General features: G+C 52.6%; 1 protein-coding gene across 1 annotated transcript; it reads left to right on the top strand.

Moving 5' to 3' along the window:
* The first annotated feature begins 1630 nt into the window (after positions 1-1630).
* On the top strand, positions 1631-12235 carry LOC311530893 (uncharacterized protein). The gene is made up of 4 exons (XM_084647913.1): positions 1631-1873; positions 9151-9277; positions 9878-9991; positions 10367-12235. Exons 2-4 carry the CDS (start codon positions 9244-9246, stop codon positions 11473-11475), a joined length of 1257 nt encoding a protein of 418 aa, XP_084504039.1. The 5' UTR covers positions 1631-1873; positions 9151-9243; the 3' UTR covers positions 11476-12235.
* The last annotated feature ends 3790 nt before the right edge of the window (positions 12236-16025 follow it).

The following is a 16025-nucleotide window of genomic DNA, read 5'->3' on the forward strand; positions in this document are numbered from 1 at the left end:
ACGCCGCCCAGCCAAGGCCCATTGCAGGAGGCATGGTGGATACACACCACTCGAGACAGCTCGCGCCTGTCTACGTAGACCAGGGGTGGGCAAACTTTTTGGCCCAAGGGCCATATTGGGGTTCCAAAACTGTATGGCAGGCCGGGTAGGGAAGGCTGTGCCTCCCCAAACAGCCTGGCCCCCGCCCCCTATCCACCCCCTCCCACCTCCTGCCCCCTGATGGCCCCCCTCAAAACCCCTGACCCATCCAACCCCCCCCCTGCTCCTTGTCCCCTGACTGCCCCCTCCCAGGATCCCCTGCCCCTAACCACCCCCCCAGAACCCCACTCCCTATCCAACCCCCCTGCTCGTCCCCTGACTGCCCCGACCCCTATCCACAGCCCCGCCCCCTGACAGCCCCCGCGGGACTCCCACGCCTATCCAACCGCCCACTGTTCCCCATCCCCCTCCGCCCCCTCCGCCCCGAACCTCTGCCCCACCCAACCACCCCCTGCTCCCTGTCCTCTGACTGCCCCCTGGAACCCCTTGCCCCTTATTCAACCCCCCCCCCCACTCACCTCCCCCTTACCATGCTGCTCAGAGGAGCAGGACTGGCAGCCGCGCCGCCCGGCTGGAGCCACCCACCCCGCCGCGCGGCCTGGCAGGAGTTCGCAGCCCCACCGCCCCGAGCGCTGGGGGCACGGGGAGCTGAGGCTGTGGGAGGGGGTTCTGCGGGGGAGGGGCCGGGGGCTAGTCTCCCTGGCCGGTACAGGTGGGGTGCTGTACAGGCTGTAAATCCTGTGTATAATGGAATTAATCCACGTCAAGCCGGGCGTGGGGAGGGGCGGCATCACCCCTAGTCCCAGCCCCTATGCCTTTATAGTGAAAATTTAGGCACCCAGTGGTCTTAGGTGCCTGTAGGGTTTTTGGATCACACTAATGTCTGAATCTGGGATTTGGGCACCTAGGGCCAGATGTTCAGGTGTATTTAGGCACCTAACTCCCATGGGTTTGCGTATTTGGCTCTGAACAGGAGTTAAATCTCAGCAGAGTCCAGGGCTGCCCCAGGGGGGGGGCTAGTTCCAGCCACCAGAGAAAATCCCACCTGGGCTGGGCACAGAGGGAGATTTCAGGAGGGTTCGCTCCACAGCTTGGGGGAGCGGCAGCTGGTGAGTCCAGGCTCCGGGTTCCCTCCTCTGGGCAGGAACAGAGCCCTCTGCAGACAACAGCTGATGAAATCCCCTCCGGGCCCCCGCCACAAAGTCCATGTCCCTGGAAAATGTACCCCCCCCCCTGCAGCTCATGGCTCCGAGCAGCCCAGCACCCTTCTGTCCCCTTCGATTTTGGGGAGCCTCTGGAACAATCACAAGTCTCGATCAAAAAAATCCCCCTTTTCACTGGGGATCTTGCAGTCTCCCCCTGCCATCCCCCATGGACACGGAGGCTTGGGGGCTCGAACTTCCCTGAATCCTGGGAGAGGCGGCCCATGTCTAAGAGACCTGAAACCCTCCCCAGAGGTGGGAGCCTGGAGCCAGGTGGCTGCAGCGTGGGGGGTTTATCGCTAGGACCCAGGAGGAGCTGGGGATGGAGCCATGGCTGGGGTCATGCAGCCCTGGCAGCAGGAAGTGAATTGCACTGGCCGTGTGAACGAGTTTCACGTCCCCGGCGCTGTCCCTTTTGCAAGAGCCCCGGCTTAGCGGGGGCTGCGGCTGGGGACCCCAGAGCCCTGGCTGCACCTGGGAGAGGTGGCTTGCAAAGGAGTAACCTTCCCGCTGCTCCCCCAGGAGACTCTCCCCGTGCAGAGACCCCCAGCCTGGCCAGGACACCCCATAAAGGGAAGACCACCCGCCCTGAGCAGCCCCTGGTCTCAGTGAGGGCACCGCTTGGAGGGAAGGTAAGGGGGTGAGCGGTTACACTCATTCTCCAGTTACACTATCTCAGCCCCTTGTTCTGTTCCCTGAGGAGTTCAGTGGAAGTGATCAGCCCAGCCTGTTGTTATGTCCCTGGGTTTTTGTACTTTTCTGCTGGTGGTGAATTTGCCCATCTGTCCTAGCAACTGGGGAATCCGTGTGCAACGCGTGTGTCCCACACACCCCACCGATCAGAGGCTCAGCTGGCGTAAATGAAGTCGATGGAGCTATGGCCGGATTCCCATCCGCTGGGGATCTGGTCCCGTCCACTCCAGTGTGGCACAATGGCATACGTCTGCCAGCGGGAGGATCTGGCCTGACAAATTTGTATTTACAGGCAGGGCTTATTGGAGTACCAATCTGGACTCCTTCAGAGTCAGCAAATGCCAGACAAAGTGACATACAAACAAACCGCAAAGGGGAAAGCCCCACCAGGTCAAGTCAAAAAAGTCAAGTAAGGGTTATCTCAGTATTACTTGTGAAAGGCTGTAAAGTCCAGCGCTCACAGTCGGGCCGTGTTAATTCCGCCCCCTGATGTGTGGGCATCAGGATCCAATCGCTAATGACAGACTCACATGCTGCACCCTTCATGAACGCAGGACCGCGTGTCATCTGGTCCTCATTTTGTGCTTTTAGCCCTCTCATCTCTAACATGTCCCCGTTGGCACTTTGATACGAAGGAAATCTCCCCATCTCTGTGGAATTCCAGGGAACCCACGGTTTGTCCCAGGGACACTAAAGGGGTGAGGTTTTTCTAAATTATTAACTATTCCCCACCAAACACACTCTTCCCTGCCCTCCCTGGCACGCTCTCCTCCCGTTTCCCTCTAACTATCCACCGGTGATGTAAAACCACCTCAGCTTTTGCCTTATCCTGGCTAACTAGCCAGGTGGTATAAGTCTTTTCCGAGTTTCCTGTCTCATTTATTGAACACTGACATAAAATCTTCTCAAAAGTCACCAATTTTTCTTCTCTAATGACTGGTTAAAAACATAAGAGCTGCTAAACTGGGATAGAGCAATGGTCCATCTCGCCCGATATCCTGTCTCTGGCAATGGCCAGTACCAGAGCTTCAGAGGGCATGAGAACCCACCCCATCTTCCCCTCCTGGCTTCTGGCAGCCACAGCTTTAGTGTTCCCTCGAGCATGGGGTTGCATCTTTAACCATCTTGGCTACTAGCCATTGGTGGACCTATCCTCCATGAACTTTTCCAATTCTTTTTTGAACCCTAGTATAGTCTTGGCCTTCACAACATCTTCTGGCAAGGAGTTCCACAGGTTAATTGTGCATTGTGTGAACAAGTACTTCTTCTTGTTTGCATTAAACCTGCTGCCTATCAGTTTCATTGAGTAACCCCTGGTTTTTGCACCATGGGAAAGGGTTAATAACACTCTTCTATTCACTTTCTCCACACCGTTCATGGCTTTATAGACCTCTGTCATATCCCCCTTAGTCGTCTCTTTTCTAAGGTGAGCAGCCCTAATCTTTTAGTCTTTCATCATATGGAAGCCATTCCACACCCTTGATCATCTTTGTTGCCCTTATCATAGAATATAAGGACTGGAAAGGACCTCGAGAGGTCATCTAGTCCAGCCTCCTGCACTCATGGCAGGACTAAGTATTATCTAGACCATCCCTGACAGGCGTTTGCCTAACCTGCTCTTAAAAATCTCCAGTGTCAGAGATTCCACAACCTCCCTGGGCAATTTATTCCAGTGCTTAAACACCCTGACAGTTAGGAAGATTTTCCTAATGTCCAAGCTAAACCTCCTTTGCTGCAATTTAAACCCATTGCTTCTTGTTCTAGTCTCAGAGGTTCAGAAGAATAATTTTTCTCATTTCTCCTTGTAACAACCTTTTATGTACTTGAAAACTGTTATCAAGTCCCCTCTCAGTCTTCTCTTTTCCAGATTAAACAAACCCATTTTTTTTCAATCCTCCCTCATAGATTGTGTTTTTTAGACCTTTCATCATTTCTGTTGCTCTTCTCTGGATTTTCTCCAATTTGTCCACATCCTTCCTGAAATACGGTGCCCAGAACTGGACATGATACTCCAGTTCAGGTCTTACCAGTGCAGAGTACAGCGGAAGAATGACTTCTCATGTCTTGCTTACAATACTCCCGCTAATACATCCCAGAACGATGTTTGCTTTTTTTGCAATAGTGTTATACTGTTGACTCATATTTAGCTTGTGATCCACTATGATCCCCAGATTCCTTTCCACAGTACTCCTTCCTAGGCAGTCATTTCCCATTCTGTAGGTGTGCAACTGATTGTTCCTTCCTAAGTGGAGTACTTTGCATTTGTCCTTATTGATTTTCATCCTATTTACTTCAGACCATTTCTCCAGTTTGTCCAGATCATTTTGAATTATAACCCTATCCTCCAAGGCACTTGCAACCCCTCCCAGCTTGGTATCGTCCGCAAACTTTATAAGTGTACTCTCTATGCCATTATCTAAATCACTGATGAAGATATTGAACAGAACTGGACCCAGAACTGATCCCTGCGGGCCCCCACTCAATATGCCCTTCCAGCATGACTGTGAACCACTGATAACTACTCTCTGGGAATGGTTTTCCAACCAGTTTTGCACCCACCTTATAGTAGCTCCATCTAGGTTGCATTTCCCTAGTTTGTTTACGAGAAGGTCATGCACAATAATATCAAAAGCTTTACTAAGATGATGTTGAAGTAAAAAGAAAACAGTACAGATTTTAAGCATAGAAGTTTCTGGTTATTAGGGAATAAGGTACAGGTTATCAAGGGGTGCAAAATTCGGTTTAGGAATGGGTGGCGTAAGGAATACCTAATCTGCAATCTCCCCGATTGGGGATAAAAGGTTAACAGGTCAAAGTACAGACATTGAGATATGGAGGTATATTATTCATATAATGGCTATGTTCAGGTGTGGAGTATAATGAGTGGATACGATGATGAGGCTGAATCTACCCTCATTTGGTGGGATTTAATGTTCAGTGAGTTTATGGTTCCAGTTCATATGGTCCCATGGAAAAAGTCTCTCAGCCCCTTTCCCATAGTCGGTGCACGATGTCGTACTGGCTCCCACCTCCTGGTGCCGGTGATGTGTTCGATGTAGATGTCCCTGGACCATCGGATGGCGTCCGAGACCATGAGGTGCCGCATGAGCCGTGCGTAACGTCGACCGATCCCACAGGTCCGCAGCACACGCTTGTGGCAGGGGTCCCAAGCGCCCAGGGCTCCGATGATCAGGGCATCCATCTGCACCTCGTAGCCCTTCGCTCTCAGGGTGTCGGCCAGGGGGGCGTATTTTTCCAGTTTACGAGCTTGCGCTGTTCTCGAAGGAGACCGTGACATCGACGAGGATGATCTCGGTGACGACCACGTCAGGTCGCAACTGGCTGTCAGTACCAGGGATGGCGCAGTCCACGGCGACCTCCCGCAGGCGCGGTGCGATGGCTTTCACCGGGCGGTTCTGGATGGCGTTGTGATGCAGCTGCCAGGCTCTGGAGTGGGGCTTGCAGCTGCACAGGACGTGGGGCAGGGTCTCGTTGGAGTAGCCGCACTTCCTGCAACACTTGTCTCAGTTCCTATGGCGGACGGCTCCGTTGAGCAGGACGCAGTTGAGCCGGGCGCGGTGGATGAACAGCCAGTCGGCGAAATGGGTGAAGCCACCCCCAGCGAGGAAGTGGTTGCTGGCGTCCCACTTGCTGGTCAGTTCGAAGGCTTTACCCTGGTCCGGTTTACGCTTGAGGGTTTCCATGTACAGTGAGTGGATGCCTGCCTTCAGGGTCCTCTCCAGCATGCCCCTCAGGGTGATGATGGTGTTGTCGTCGGACCTGATCTGCGGCACCAGGACTCCCAGCTCCTGGCGCTCCTCACACCACTCCCAGCGGCAGCCGATGCGCTTCCCCAGGCGATGAGTGGCATTGCGAGCGCGGGACCACAGTGAAGCGATGTCGCGCCCGTCCCGTCCAAATTCGCCATCCAGGGAGCCGTTCAGGAAGGTGGCGATGTCGGGGCTCTGCCGATCCACTTCTTTGTTGCGTCATGGAGGGCGTTTGCCGTGATGTTCCTTACCATGGCATCAGGACACATCAGCAGGCAGAAGGCATGGGTGATCACCGCGATGTCACACAGGTCGCCCATGCGGGGGACATTGGCACCGCCATGCCTGTGAGCGATGTAGATCAGCTCGTTGCTGGCTCTCTGGGGAAGGAACAGCCACTTCTTCACCAGCTGCCGGATGATCTTGTCTGCCTTGTTGAGGGGTACCTGCTCCATGGCGGATCCCCTTAGGACGAACGAGATGCGGGGAATCAGGAAGGTGTTCAGGGCATTTATCTTCTGCCACAGTGCTAGCAGGGAGGCATCGATCTTGGCGGCATCCTGCAAGATCTCCTGGATGGTGTCCTCGGGTGTCTGCCGGACACGGAAACCCGTTGGCGTGTGTCATAAATATAAAGGGAAGGGTTAACCCCTTGAAAATCCCTCTTGGCCAGAGGAAAAATCCTCTCACCTGTAAAGGGTTAAGAAGCTAAAGGTAACCTTGCTGGCACCTGACCAAAATGACCAATGAGGAGACAAGATACTTTCAAAAGCTGGGAGGAGGGAGAGAAACAAAGGGTCTGTGCCTGTCTGTATGCTGCTTTTGCTGGGGATAGAACAGGAATGGAGTCTTAGAACTTTTAGTAAGTAATCTAGCTAGGTATGTGTTAGATTGATTTCTTTAAATGGCTGAGAAAAGAACTGTGGTGAATAGAATGACTATTCCTGTCTGTGTGTCTTTTTTGTAACTTAAGGTTTTGCCTAGAGGAATTCTCTATGTTTTGAATCTAATTACCCTGTAAGGTATCTACCATCCTGATTTTACAGAGGTGATTCCTTTACTTCTATTAAAAGTCTTCTTGTAAGAAAACTGAATGCTTTTTCATTGTTCTCAGATCCAAGGGTTTGGGTCTGTGGTCACCTATGCAAATTGGTGAGGATTTTTACCAAACCTTCCCCAGGAAGTGGGGTGCAAGGGTTGGGAGGATTTTGGGGGGAAAGACGTGTCCAAACTACGTTTCCCAGTAAACCCAGTTAAAGTTTGGTGGTGGCAGTGGAGATCCAGGGTCAAAGGATAAAATTAATTTGTACCTTGGGGAAGTTTTAACCTAAGCTGGTGAAAGTAAGCTTAGGAGGTTTTCATGCACGTCCCCACATCTGTACCCTAGAGTTCAGAGTGGGGAAGGAACCTTGACAGCATGCCTAGGTGCTGGCACACCTGCCCCTCTGCCAGGGGGATGACAGGCTCGCCCTGGATCTGGAACCCTGTCGTCTGCGCCAAGTCCCTTTTGCTGTCGTCAATGTAGAGAGTTGCGCACTTCTTTGCACTGAAGCGGAGCCGCATCCAATCGGCAGCTCGACTGGTGGCATCTAGCATACGTTGGAGGTTCTCTGGGTCGTCCGTGGTCAGGACCAGGTCATCCGCGTAAGCCAGGACGCTCGCCCTCTCACTGTGGAGGTTGAAGCCATCTGTGCCATTGGAGATCGCTCACAGCAACGGCTCCATGGTGAGGTTAAAGATGTTGGGACTTTGGGGAAACTACACTTTGATCTTAGCTTCAAGGAGCCAAGAAGCGATCGCTTCCCCACTATCCACAAGACTTGTTACCCTGTCAAAGAAAGCTATCAGGTTGGTTTGACACTGATTTGTCCTTGACAAATCCATGCTGACTGTTACTTATCACGTCATTATCTTCTAGGTGTTTGCAAATTGATTGCTTAATTATTTGCTCCATTATCTTTCCGGGTACACAAGTTAAGATGATTGGTCTGTATTTCCCTGGATTGTCCTTATTTCCCTTTTTATAGATGGGCACTATATCTGCCCTTTTCCAGTCTTCTGGTATCTCTCCCATACTCCATGACTTTTCAGAGATAATCGCAAATGGGTCAGATATCTCCTCAGTCAGCTCCTTGAGTAGTCTAGGATGCATTGCATCAGGCCCTGGTGACTTGAAGACCTCTAACTTGTCTAATTTCAGAGTAGCAGCCGTGTTAGTCTGTATCCGCAAAAAGAAAAGGAGTACTTGTGGCACCTTAGAGACTAACCAATTTATTTGAGCATAAGCTTTCGTGAGCTACAGCTCACTTCATGCAACCGATGAATTGGGCTGTAGCTCACGAAAGCTTATGCTCAAATAAATTGGTTAGTCTCTAAGGTGCCACAAGTCCTCCTTTTCTTGTAACTTTAACTTGTTCTTTCCCTATTTTAGCCTCTGATCCTACTGCATTTTCACTGGCATTCACTATGTTAGACGTCCAATCACCACCAACCTTCTTGGTGAAAACTGAAATAAAGCTTCTGGGAACCGTTTCCAGTTCCACCAATGAAGGAGGGCCACTCCTTTGATTTTGCTCTTTTCTGGAGTTTGGCTTAGGACTCTGTTACTGAGAGGGTTTAAAACGGTCTCGGAGGGGGGTGGGTTAGTGCTGGTGGGAGGGGTTGGATTAAAATGATCTGGTGTTTTCCCAGCGTCACAGATTCTAGAAAGTGTGTCTGTTGGGAAAGAGCCTGGGGTGAACTGGAGCGTGAAATGGACGAAAGCCCCCTGGTGAAACCTCCCCAAGCACCATTCTTTCCCCGACAGGGCTGCAGGGAAGGGAAATGACAGCAGCAGATTCGGTGCAGGTCGGGGATTTTCAGCAGGGTTTTGCTCGAGAAGAAGGGGCAGAAAATACACGCGTCCAGGTGGGAACCAGGGTGGATTCACTTGCTGGAACTGTTTGGTTTGGGCCTTGATTTTTAGAACAGGGGCCATTGGGAGAGGGTAGAACGCCCCCCATTTCTAGAACAGGGAACAACCCCACCTGCACGAGGCTGGAGAAATTTACCAGACTCTCAGGGCTGCAGCCTGAACCTACTAGCCAGAGGCAGCCAACAGGGAGGTCCAGGGACAGATGCTCACATCTAGCTCCTAGGAAAGGGGAAGGGTTGCTGGGGTTTCTCTTCCTGTACCCTTTTCGGGGGGTTTGTCTCCCATATCAGCCTCTGGCTAGTAGGTATGTGATGGACATGAAGCTCCTGCCCTCTTTCATTGGTCCTTCACCCTCTCTCTTTCTCCCCAATCTGCAGCCTCCTGGCTGCTCTGAGCAGGGTGGGGGTGGGCTCCTGCTACTCTGTTGTCCCCCCTGCCCCCCAGCTTCCATTTTATGGGTCCTCCTCCGCCGTGACTAGTGGGATTGTGGCTGGGGCAGCAGGTGCTGAGTGGGGGACTCTTGTTGTTCCAGGGGCCGGTGGCCTTCGAGGAGGTGGCTGTGTATTTCACCCAGGGGCAGGGGGCTCTGCTGGACCCCGCTCAGAGAGCCCTCCACAGGGACGTCATGCAGGAGAACTACGAGACGGTGACCTCGCTGGGTAAGGGCTTCCCATCCTGTCTGCTATTAGAAGCTGTGAGATCTGTGATGTTGCCATTTCTGGTCTTTCTCAATCAATTAGATTTCAGGGGTATGAGCCCCACTGTCCCCAGGCCCCCTGGGAGAGAGACGTCCCTCTTCACCCCACTCCCATGGGACAGGGGAGTTAGCAAGATAAAGGAGATGATAATTCGTTCCCATCCCCACAGCTTTCAAAGGGGTAGAAGCAGCGCCTTGACCTGCCAGTATTAATTCTCACTCACATACACAATCCCTGTCTCCCGCCCTTCCTGGGACGAGCTCCATCCCTGGGCCGGGCGCCGGGCTCTGCAGGTTTAGCAGTAGGCAGGGGCTGACAAGCACAGCTTTTGTGTGCACCAGCAAATTCCCCAGGGTGCAGATTCTGGAAACTCGTACTGAGAGACGAGCACATCCCCTGCCTTTGACTTGGGGGCTCAGTGACCATGTTCCCATCCACTCAGATTCCCTCTCCCCCCAGCCCAGCGCGGGGTCAGGTTAAGATCAGGGGATGTTCTTTGTGACAAATCCTCTCCCAATGCCTGACATGCCCTAATCTCACCTGATTTCACCCCTTGAGCAGGATTTCCCCTTCCCAAACCTGAGCTGATCACCCAGCTGGAGCGAGGGGAAGAGCCGTGGGTCCCGGATCTCCAGGCCTGCGAGGAAAGGGAGAGCCCGAGAGGCGCCCGCACAGGTGAGGAATCGATGAAACGAGCACAAACCACCCGGGGAGTGAAGGAAAAAGCTGGGACTCCCACAAATGTGCTGTGAGCAAGAGCCCTCAGTTCTGCCTCATCTCACCCAGCTCAGGGTTGTAGCCAGCAGAGGTCACTTCCTCCTGGCAGGTGTCACTCACAGCTTCACGCTCACCCTGGCTTCCAGCTGGCAGGAGTTCCCTCCCTGACTTTACTTCCCCCTTGCTGTTTGGCTGGGATGTGGAGGCAGCATCAAATATCTCCGTCTTTCCTCTAGTTATTGTGTTGTTAACCCTCTTCGCTGTTCTCCTGTTGTTTCTCTCTGGCACTGGGAGTGACTCCTGTCTGGATCCTCTCTCTCTCTGTCCCAGCAGGTGACGGGAGGGTGAGTGAAAACACAGAGGAGAATCTGCAGCAGGAAGGTCCTGAGCAAGTGGAATCACACAGGATGTTATTGGGAAGATCTGAAGGGAATTTTACCCAGGAGCGGCGAAAAGCCTGGGGAAATGGGCACAGGCCAGAGACGCAGCTGGGAACCCATCCAGGGCAGAAAGTGGGTAAATCCACTGATCATGGGGGAGTTTGCAAAGACCCCAAGGAAACCACAGCCCAGCAGAGAATCCCATCAGGAGTGAGAGACAACACATGCTCCGAGTGCGGGAAAAGCTTCAATCGGAGCTCAAACCTTATTTCACATCAGAGACTCCACACTGGAGACAGGCCTTTTAAATGCCTTGAGTGTGGGAGAAGCTTTAATCAGCGGGAGCACCTCGTTAGGCATCAGAGGCTCCACACCGGAGAAAAGCCCTATAAATGCCTGGAGTGCGGGAAAAGCTTCATTCAGAGCTCCCAGCTTATTACACATCAAAGAGTCCACACGGGAGAGCGACCCTACAAGTGCCCGGAGTGTGGGAAAATGTTTAGCGATGGCTCAGCCTTTATTAACCATCGGAGAATCCACACGGGAGTTAAACCCCATAAATGCCTCAACTGTGGGAAAAGTTTCAATCGGAGCTCAACCCTGGTTAGACATCAGACAACCCACACGGGAGAGAAACCCTTTATATGCCTAGAGTGCGGGAAAAAGTTCAGTGACAGTTCAGCCCTCATTGCGCATCAGAAACTCCACACTGGGGATAAACCCTTTAAATGCTCTGACTGTGGGAAAAGTTTCTTTCAACTCTCACGGCTCCTTGCCCATCAGAGAATTCACACGGGCGAGAACCCCTATAAATGCCTCGAGTGTGGGAAAAGGTTTAATGACAACTCAAACCTTATTACACACCAGATTATCCACACGGGAGAGAGACCCTACAAATGCCTGGACTGTGGGAAAAGCTTCAGTCGCAGCTCGCATCTTATTACACATCACAGAACCCACACAGGAGAGAGACCCTATAAATGCCTGGACTGTGGGAAAAGCTTCAATCAGAGCTCAAACCTAATTACACATCAGAGACTCCATACAAGAAAGAAACCTTGACTGTGGTAGAACTTTCAGTTGGGGCTCTGGTCACATGAGACATCAGCAGATATATACAGGGGAGACACCTTTTAAATGTCCTTGGAGTGGAAAATGCTTCAAGCAGACCTACACCATAGTGGACCACAGAGACCCCATGAAGTATCCATTTCCTAGTTCCCACACACATTAGTGGCTTTTGGTTCTCCGGGATAGCTGCCTGAAACAGGAAAATCTTTTCCGGTGAAAAAGTTTGTGGGTTTGAAAAGATTTTCATCCTGAATCTGGACAAAAAGTAAAAAAAAACTCAAAAAATGATCACCAAAGGGGTCTTTCAGGAGCAAAATGGAATTTTTCAGCTTCCTGGCTGCCCATCTGGTAGGCGCTTGGCAATTTCACTTTCGCCTTGCATTCAGGAAGTTAAATTGACTTGATTGTTCAGCTAGCCCATGCTCTGTGCGCTATCCAACTTTTTAAATGCCAGATGGCTTTTCAGGTTTAATGACCACCTGAGAACGTACCCAGGGAGTAGAATCTCATGCTTGGTCTACGCTACATACTTACTTTGGTATAACTACATCATGCAGGGGTGTGAAAAATCCACACCCTAGGGGAAAAATAGTGGGTGCTCAGCACCCACCAGCCACCTGAGCTCAGCTCCCCCCATTTCCCTCCCCCCCTGTGCTTCCCACCTGCCGTGGAGGGGGAGGAGGAGCGGGAGCAGGGAAAGGAGAAGCGAGGGCAGGGCATGCTCAGAGGAGGGGGAGGAATGAGGCAGGAAGAGATGGAGTGGGGGTGGGAAGAGGCCGGGTGGGGCCTTGGGGGAAGGAGTGGAGTGGGGGCAGGGTCTGGGGCGGAGCGGGGGGTCGAGCACCCCTGGGGAAATTAGGGAAGTCGGCACCTCTGTACAGCCTCACTCGCCAGACGGAAGTCAAGGCACACTCTGGTCCCTGGCTCGACTGCGGGCTTCAGCCTCGGCTTTCTGGCGGCTCGCCTCAGTGACTGCACCAGCCTTGACCTGGCTTCTCCAAACGGAGCGGTTGTAGGCAGGGCTCTCCCAGCTGTCAGTGGGAATGCTTGAATTTCCTGAGGCCTTGCTTGACTTTGTTGCTGTATCAGAGCTTTGGCCTTCCTCTACGTTGCGGGTGGTTCTTAAGTTGGCCATAGAGCATACCACTGATTTTGTCGCTTCTCCTTTCATCTGTCAAGATGTTGGATGGCCACCACACTGGGTCATGTGCCTGGACTAATTTAGCTATGTTATTGTCTTACAGATCTTGAGGCTTGTAGGCTCATTGCATTTCTATCTTAACACATACTGATAGGCTACATTCATTCCATAGTTGCTTAGGTCTAACTCGGGCTTTGGGTGTCACAGTGCTTTTACCAGACGCTTAAAAGTGAGGCGTTGTGATAGGGAGCAACACAATGCCTTGCTCTTCTTTTGTGTATTCGGGCCAGAGCTGCTTGGGGCACAGGACTGGCCCGAGAGACAGGCTTGGAGATTTTGAGCCGGGAAACCGCCTGCCGTTGTTTGTTCCTGTTGTGTCCTGGGAAATGCTCCCATGTGTACGCTCTTTGGAAATAAACGGGGCTAAAATAATTAGTTTATCCTGCTAATGGAAACGGCCCGTCAATGCCCATAATACTGGCTAGCAAAAGGGGCAACTCTGGTGTCAGAACGCCAAGGGTTGTGCATGCCCCATTGCCCCATACCAGGATCTCCTGTTCTCTCTCCGGCCAGGGGCTCTTTGTGCCCCCCATTTCTCTCTCCCCCCATACCAAGGTTCCCCATTCTGCCCTTTAGGCTGGGGACTCTGTGTGTTTCCACTGTCGTTTTCTGCCCCCCTGACAGGGGTCTCTGTGTTATTCCTCCCACACGCCTGTGTTCCTTTTTTTTTTTTTCTCCTCACCCTCCAAAGTGCCTTTATTTTCCAGCATGTACACTGCTGTGCTCAGCCCTGCCAGTCTGGACCAGTCGATCTGGGCTCTGAGACTGGCTGCGGTGGAGTTTTTGATTGCAGCGTAGACGTACCCTAAGTCCTCTTTGTGGATCTAGCCCTATGGTCCCACCCCAGAGGCAGCCGCATCTCCGTGCTCACTCCTCAGTCCCACCTGTGTCCCCTGCACTATCCTCTCCTCCATCCCATCGGGGGAATGACTCAGGGCAGTACCGTAATTTGCCTCCAGAACAAGAAGTTGGTGCAGTTAAAAAGGGAGGAGGGGAAATCCCCTCAGATCAGAGGTGGGTTTTATATCAATATTCCAGAAATACAGAGGAAATGACAAAATCTGAGAAAATTCAATAATGAAGGAACGGGCAAAATCTGAGGGGATTTTGTGTCCATCCCTTATCATCAGAGAGGAGAACTGGGGGGTACCCAAGAGCCATGCGCGGGTGTCAGGCTGGGGAAGGGGACCCAGACCCATGGGCTATGTGCGGGTGTCAGGCTGGGGAAGGAGGCCCAGACCCCAGGGCCATGCGTGGGTGTCAGGCTGGGGGAGGGGGCCCAGACCCCAGGGCCGTGTGTGGGTGTGAGGCTGGGGAAGGGGCCCAGACCCCAGGGCCATATGCTGGTGTCAGGATGGGGAAGGGGCCCAGACCCCAGGGCCATATGCTGGTGTCAGGATGGGGAAGGGGCCCAGACCCCAGGGCCCTGTGCTGGTGTCAGGGTGGGGAAGGGGGCCCAGACCCATGGGCATGTGCGAGTGTGAGGCTGGGGACATAGATGCATGAAAGGGGTGACATCTGAGGGGAATTTACATTAATATTCAATAAATAATTGAAAAATGCTGATTCCCCCTCCGGCCCTGCCATTGCTGGGGGTAGCAGGGAGCCAGAGCTGATGCTGCTTTGACAGGAGATTGAGTGGGTGAGGAAATGGAGCTGGAAGGGAAGCTGTGGATGGATTCTCCATCTCTTGGTGTCATCAGATCAAGACTGGATGCCTTGCCGGAAGATCTGCTTTAGCCAGACACAAGTTATTTGGGCTCAATATAGGAGTATCTGGGTTAAACTTTTAATGGCGTGTGATAAACAAGACTCCTGACCCGTCACTCCAGGGGCCCAGGAGTCACTGGTCTTCACAGAAATCTGCATCGGCGCCTATGGCTGTCCGCTAGGTTATTTCCTAAATAACCCACATCCTTTCCTCTCATTCGTATTGCCTGGCGTTGGGCGGTACTTGGCCGGTGACCCTTTAACCAGGTGATTCTGATCACTCCCATCATTATTCTCTCCTCCTCGGTTTTTACTACCCCACCGATCATCGGCATCTTGCCTGGGCCTCACTGGGGTCGTCCCCTTCATATTTTGAAGCAGGCTCTAGCTCAGTGGGGTCCCAACTTTTCCTGTCACGCTCACCCTTACCAGCAATGGAATCTGTCTGCGCCCCCCCCCATTACTGCACTGTTGGCTCAGCAGGGGATCTTGGGCTGGAGGCGGAGCTGGGGGGCAGAACGGGGGATGAGGGTGGACAAGGAATGAAGGCAGAGCAGAGTTGGGGCTGGAGCTGGGCTGCGGGCCAGAAGTGGGGCCTGGATCAGGACCGGGGCAGGAGTGGAGTCATGGCCGGGGCCAGGAGTGGATCCAGGGACCGGGGCTGAGCTGGGCCCGGGGGTGGGAGCCGAGCCGGACCTGGGGCTGGGCTGAAGCTGGGGGTCAGGGGAAGGAGACAAGTCAGAGCAGAGCTAAAGGCAGAGCAGGGCTAGGTGGCGCTCCCTCCCTGCTCTCTTTGGGGGTGGCCCAGGCCCCACCATGTCCCCTTTGAATATTCCTCCATGCCCTTTTAGGGGGGTGCGCCCCACAGTCTGGGGACCACAGCTCTAGCTGCCAGCTTGGGGCTCCAGCACTGGGAGTCTGGTCAGTGTACCCAGCCCTGCCCAGAAGGTTTGTTTTCCCTTACAGAAATGGAGAAGTCATGCCCCAGAATAGATTGACCACCTCCCATGAAGTCTGTCAGCTCCTGTCCTCCCTCCCTTCCTCACCCTGCATGTTTCCTGCCCCTCCCTTTCTCTAGTATAAAACCACCAGCAGTTCCCTGGAAATCCCCTTCCTGAGCCAACTTCACCACAGCCATTTCCGTCCCTCCGTCAGGAGGAGGCGCTGATCGGGTGTGAAAAGTGAAGTTATTCTTCAGCCTGTTAGGGTGACTGAGAACGGTGATGGGGAACGTTTCAGAAGGGGTGTGAGTCCGTTTCACACCCCGATGCCCCCTGCGGTGTTTTTTGTTTTGTTTTTGCTGCAGACAGAGGTCCTAAACTTTGCATGAGGGAAAATTTTAGGGCACTTTATTACATGGCAGATGCAGCCCCTCCTACCAGGGTGAAAACCACTGAGATGCTTTTAAATCCTCCCACAGACAGGGTGGCTGAACGAAAGCAAGAAAAGAGCAGAATCAAAGGAGCTGCTTTGGGGGAATCTTGTATCTTTAGATAATTCAACAGCAAAAATTAGTGACATTTGAGAGGCTTTTATGTCAGTAGTTGGTAATTAAAAGAAAAAATAGGAAAATCTCAGGTTTGCATAATTTCACTGAGTAGACGGGAAAAGGGTTGTATATCAATAATGG

The sequence above is a fragment of the Lepidochelys olivacea genome, assembly GCF_965140295.1.
Source record: "Lepidochelys olivacea isolate rLepOli2 genome assembly, chromosome: 14".
NCBI classification, from domain to species: Eukaryota; Metazoa; Chordata; order Testudines; family Cheloniidae; genus Lepidochelys; species Lepidochelys olivacea.

Coding starts and splice junctions, on each gene's coding strand:
- LOC311530893 (XM_084647913.1), top strand. CDS start 9,244: ATGCAGGAGAACTACGAGACGGTGACCTCGCTGG. Junction 9,278..9,877: donor CGAGACGGTGACCTCGCTGG/GTAAGGGCTTCC, acceptor CCCCTTGAGCAG/GATTTCCCCTTCCCAAACCT. Junction 9,992..10,366: donor CCCGAGAGGCGCCCGCACAG/GTGAGGAATCGA, acceptor CTGTCCCAGCAG/GTGACGGGAGGGTGAGTGAA.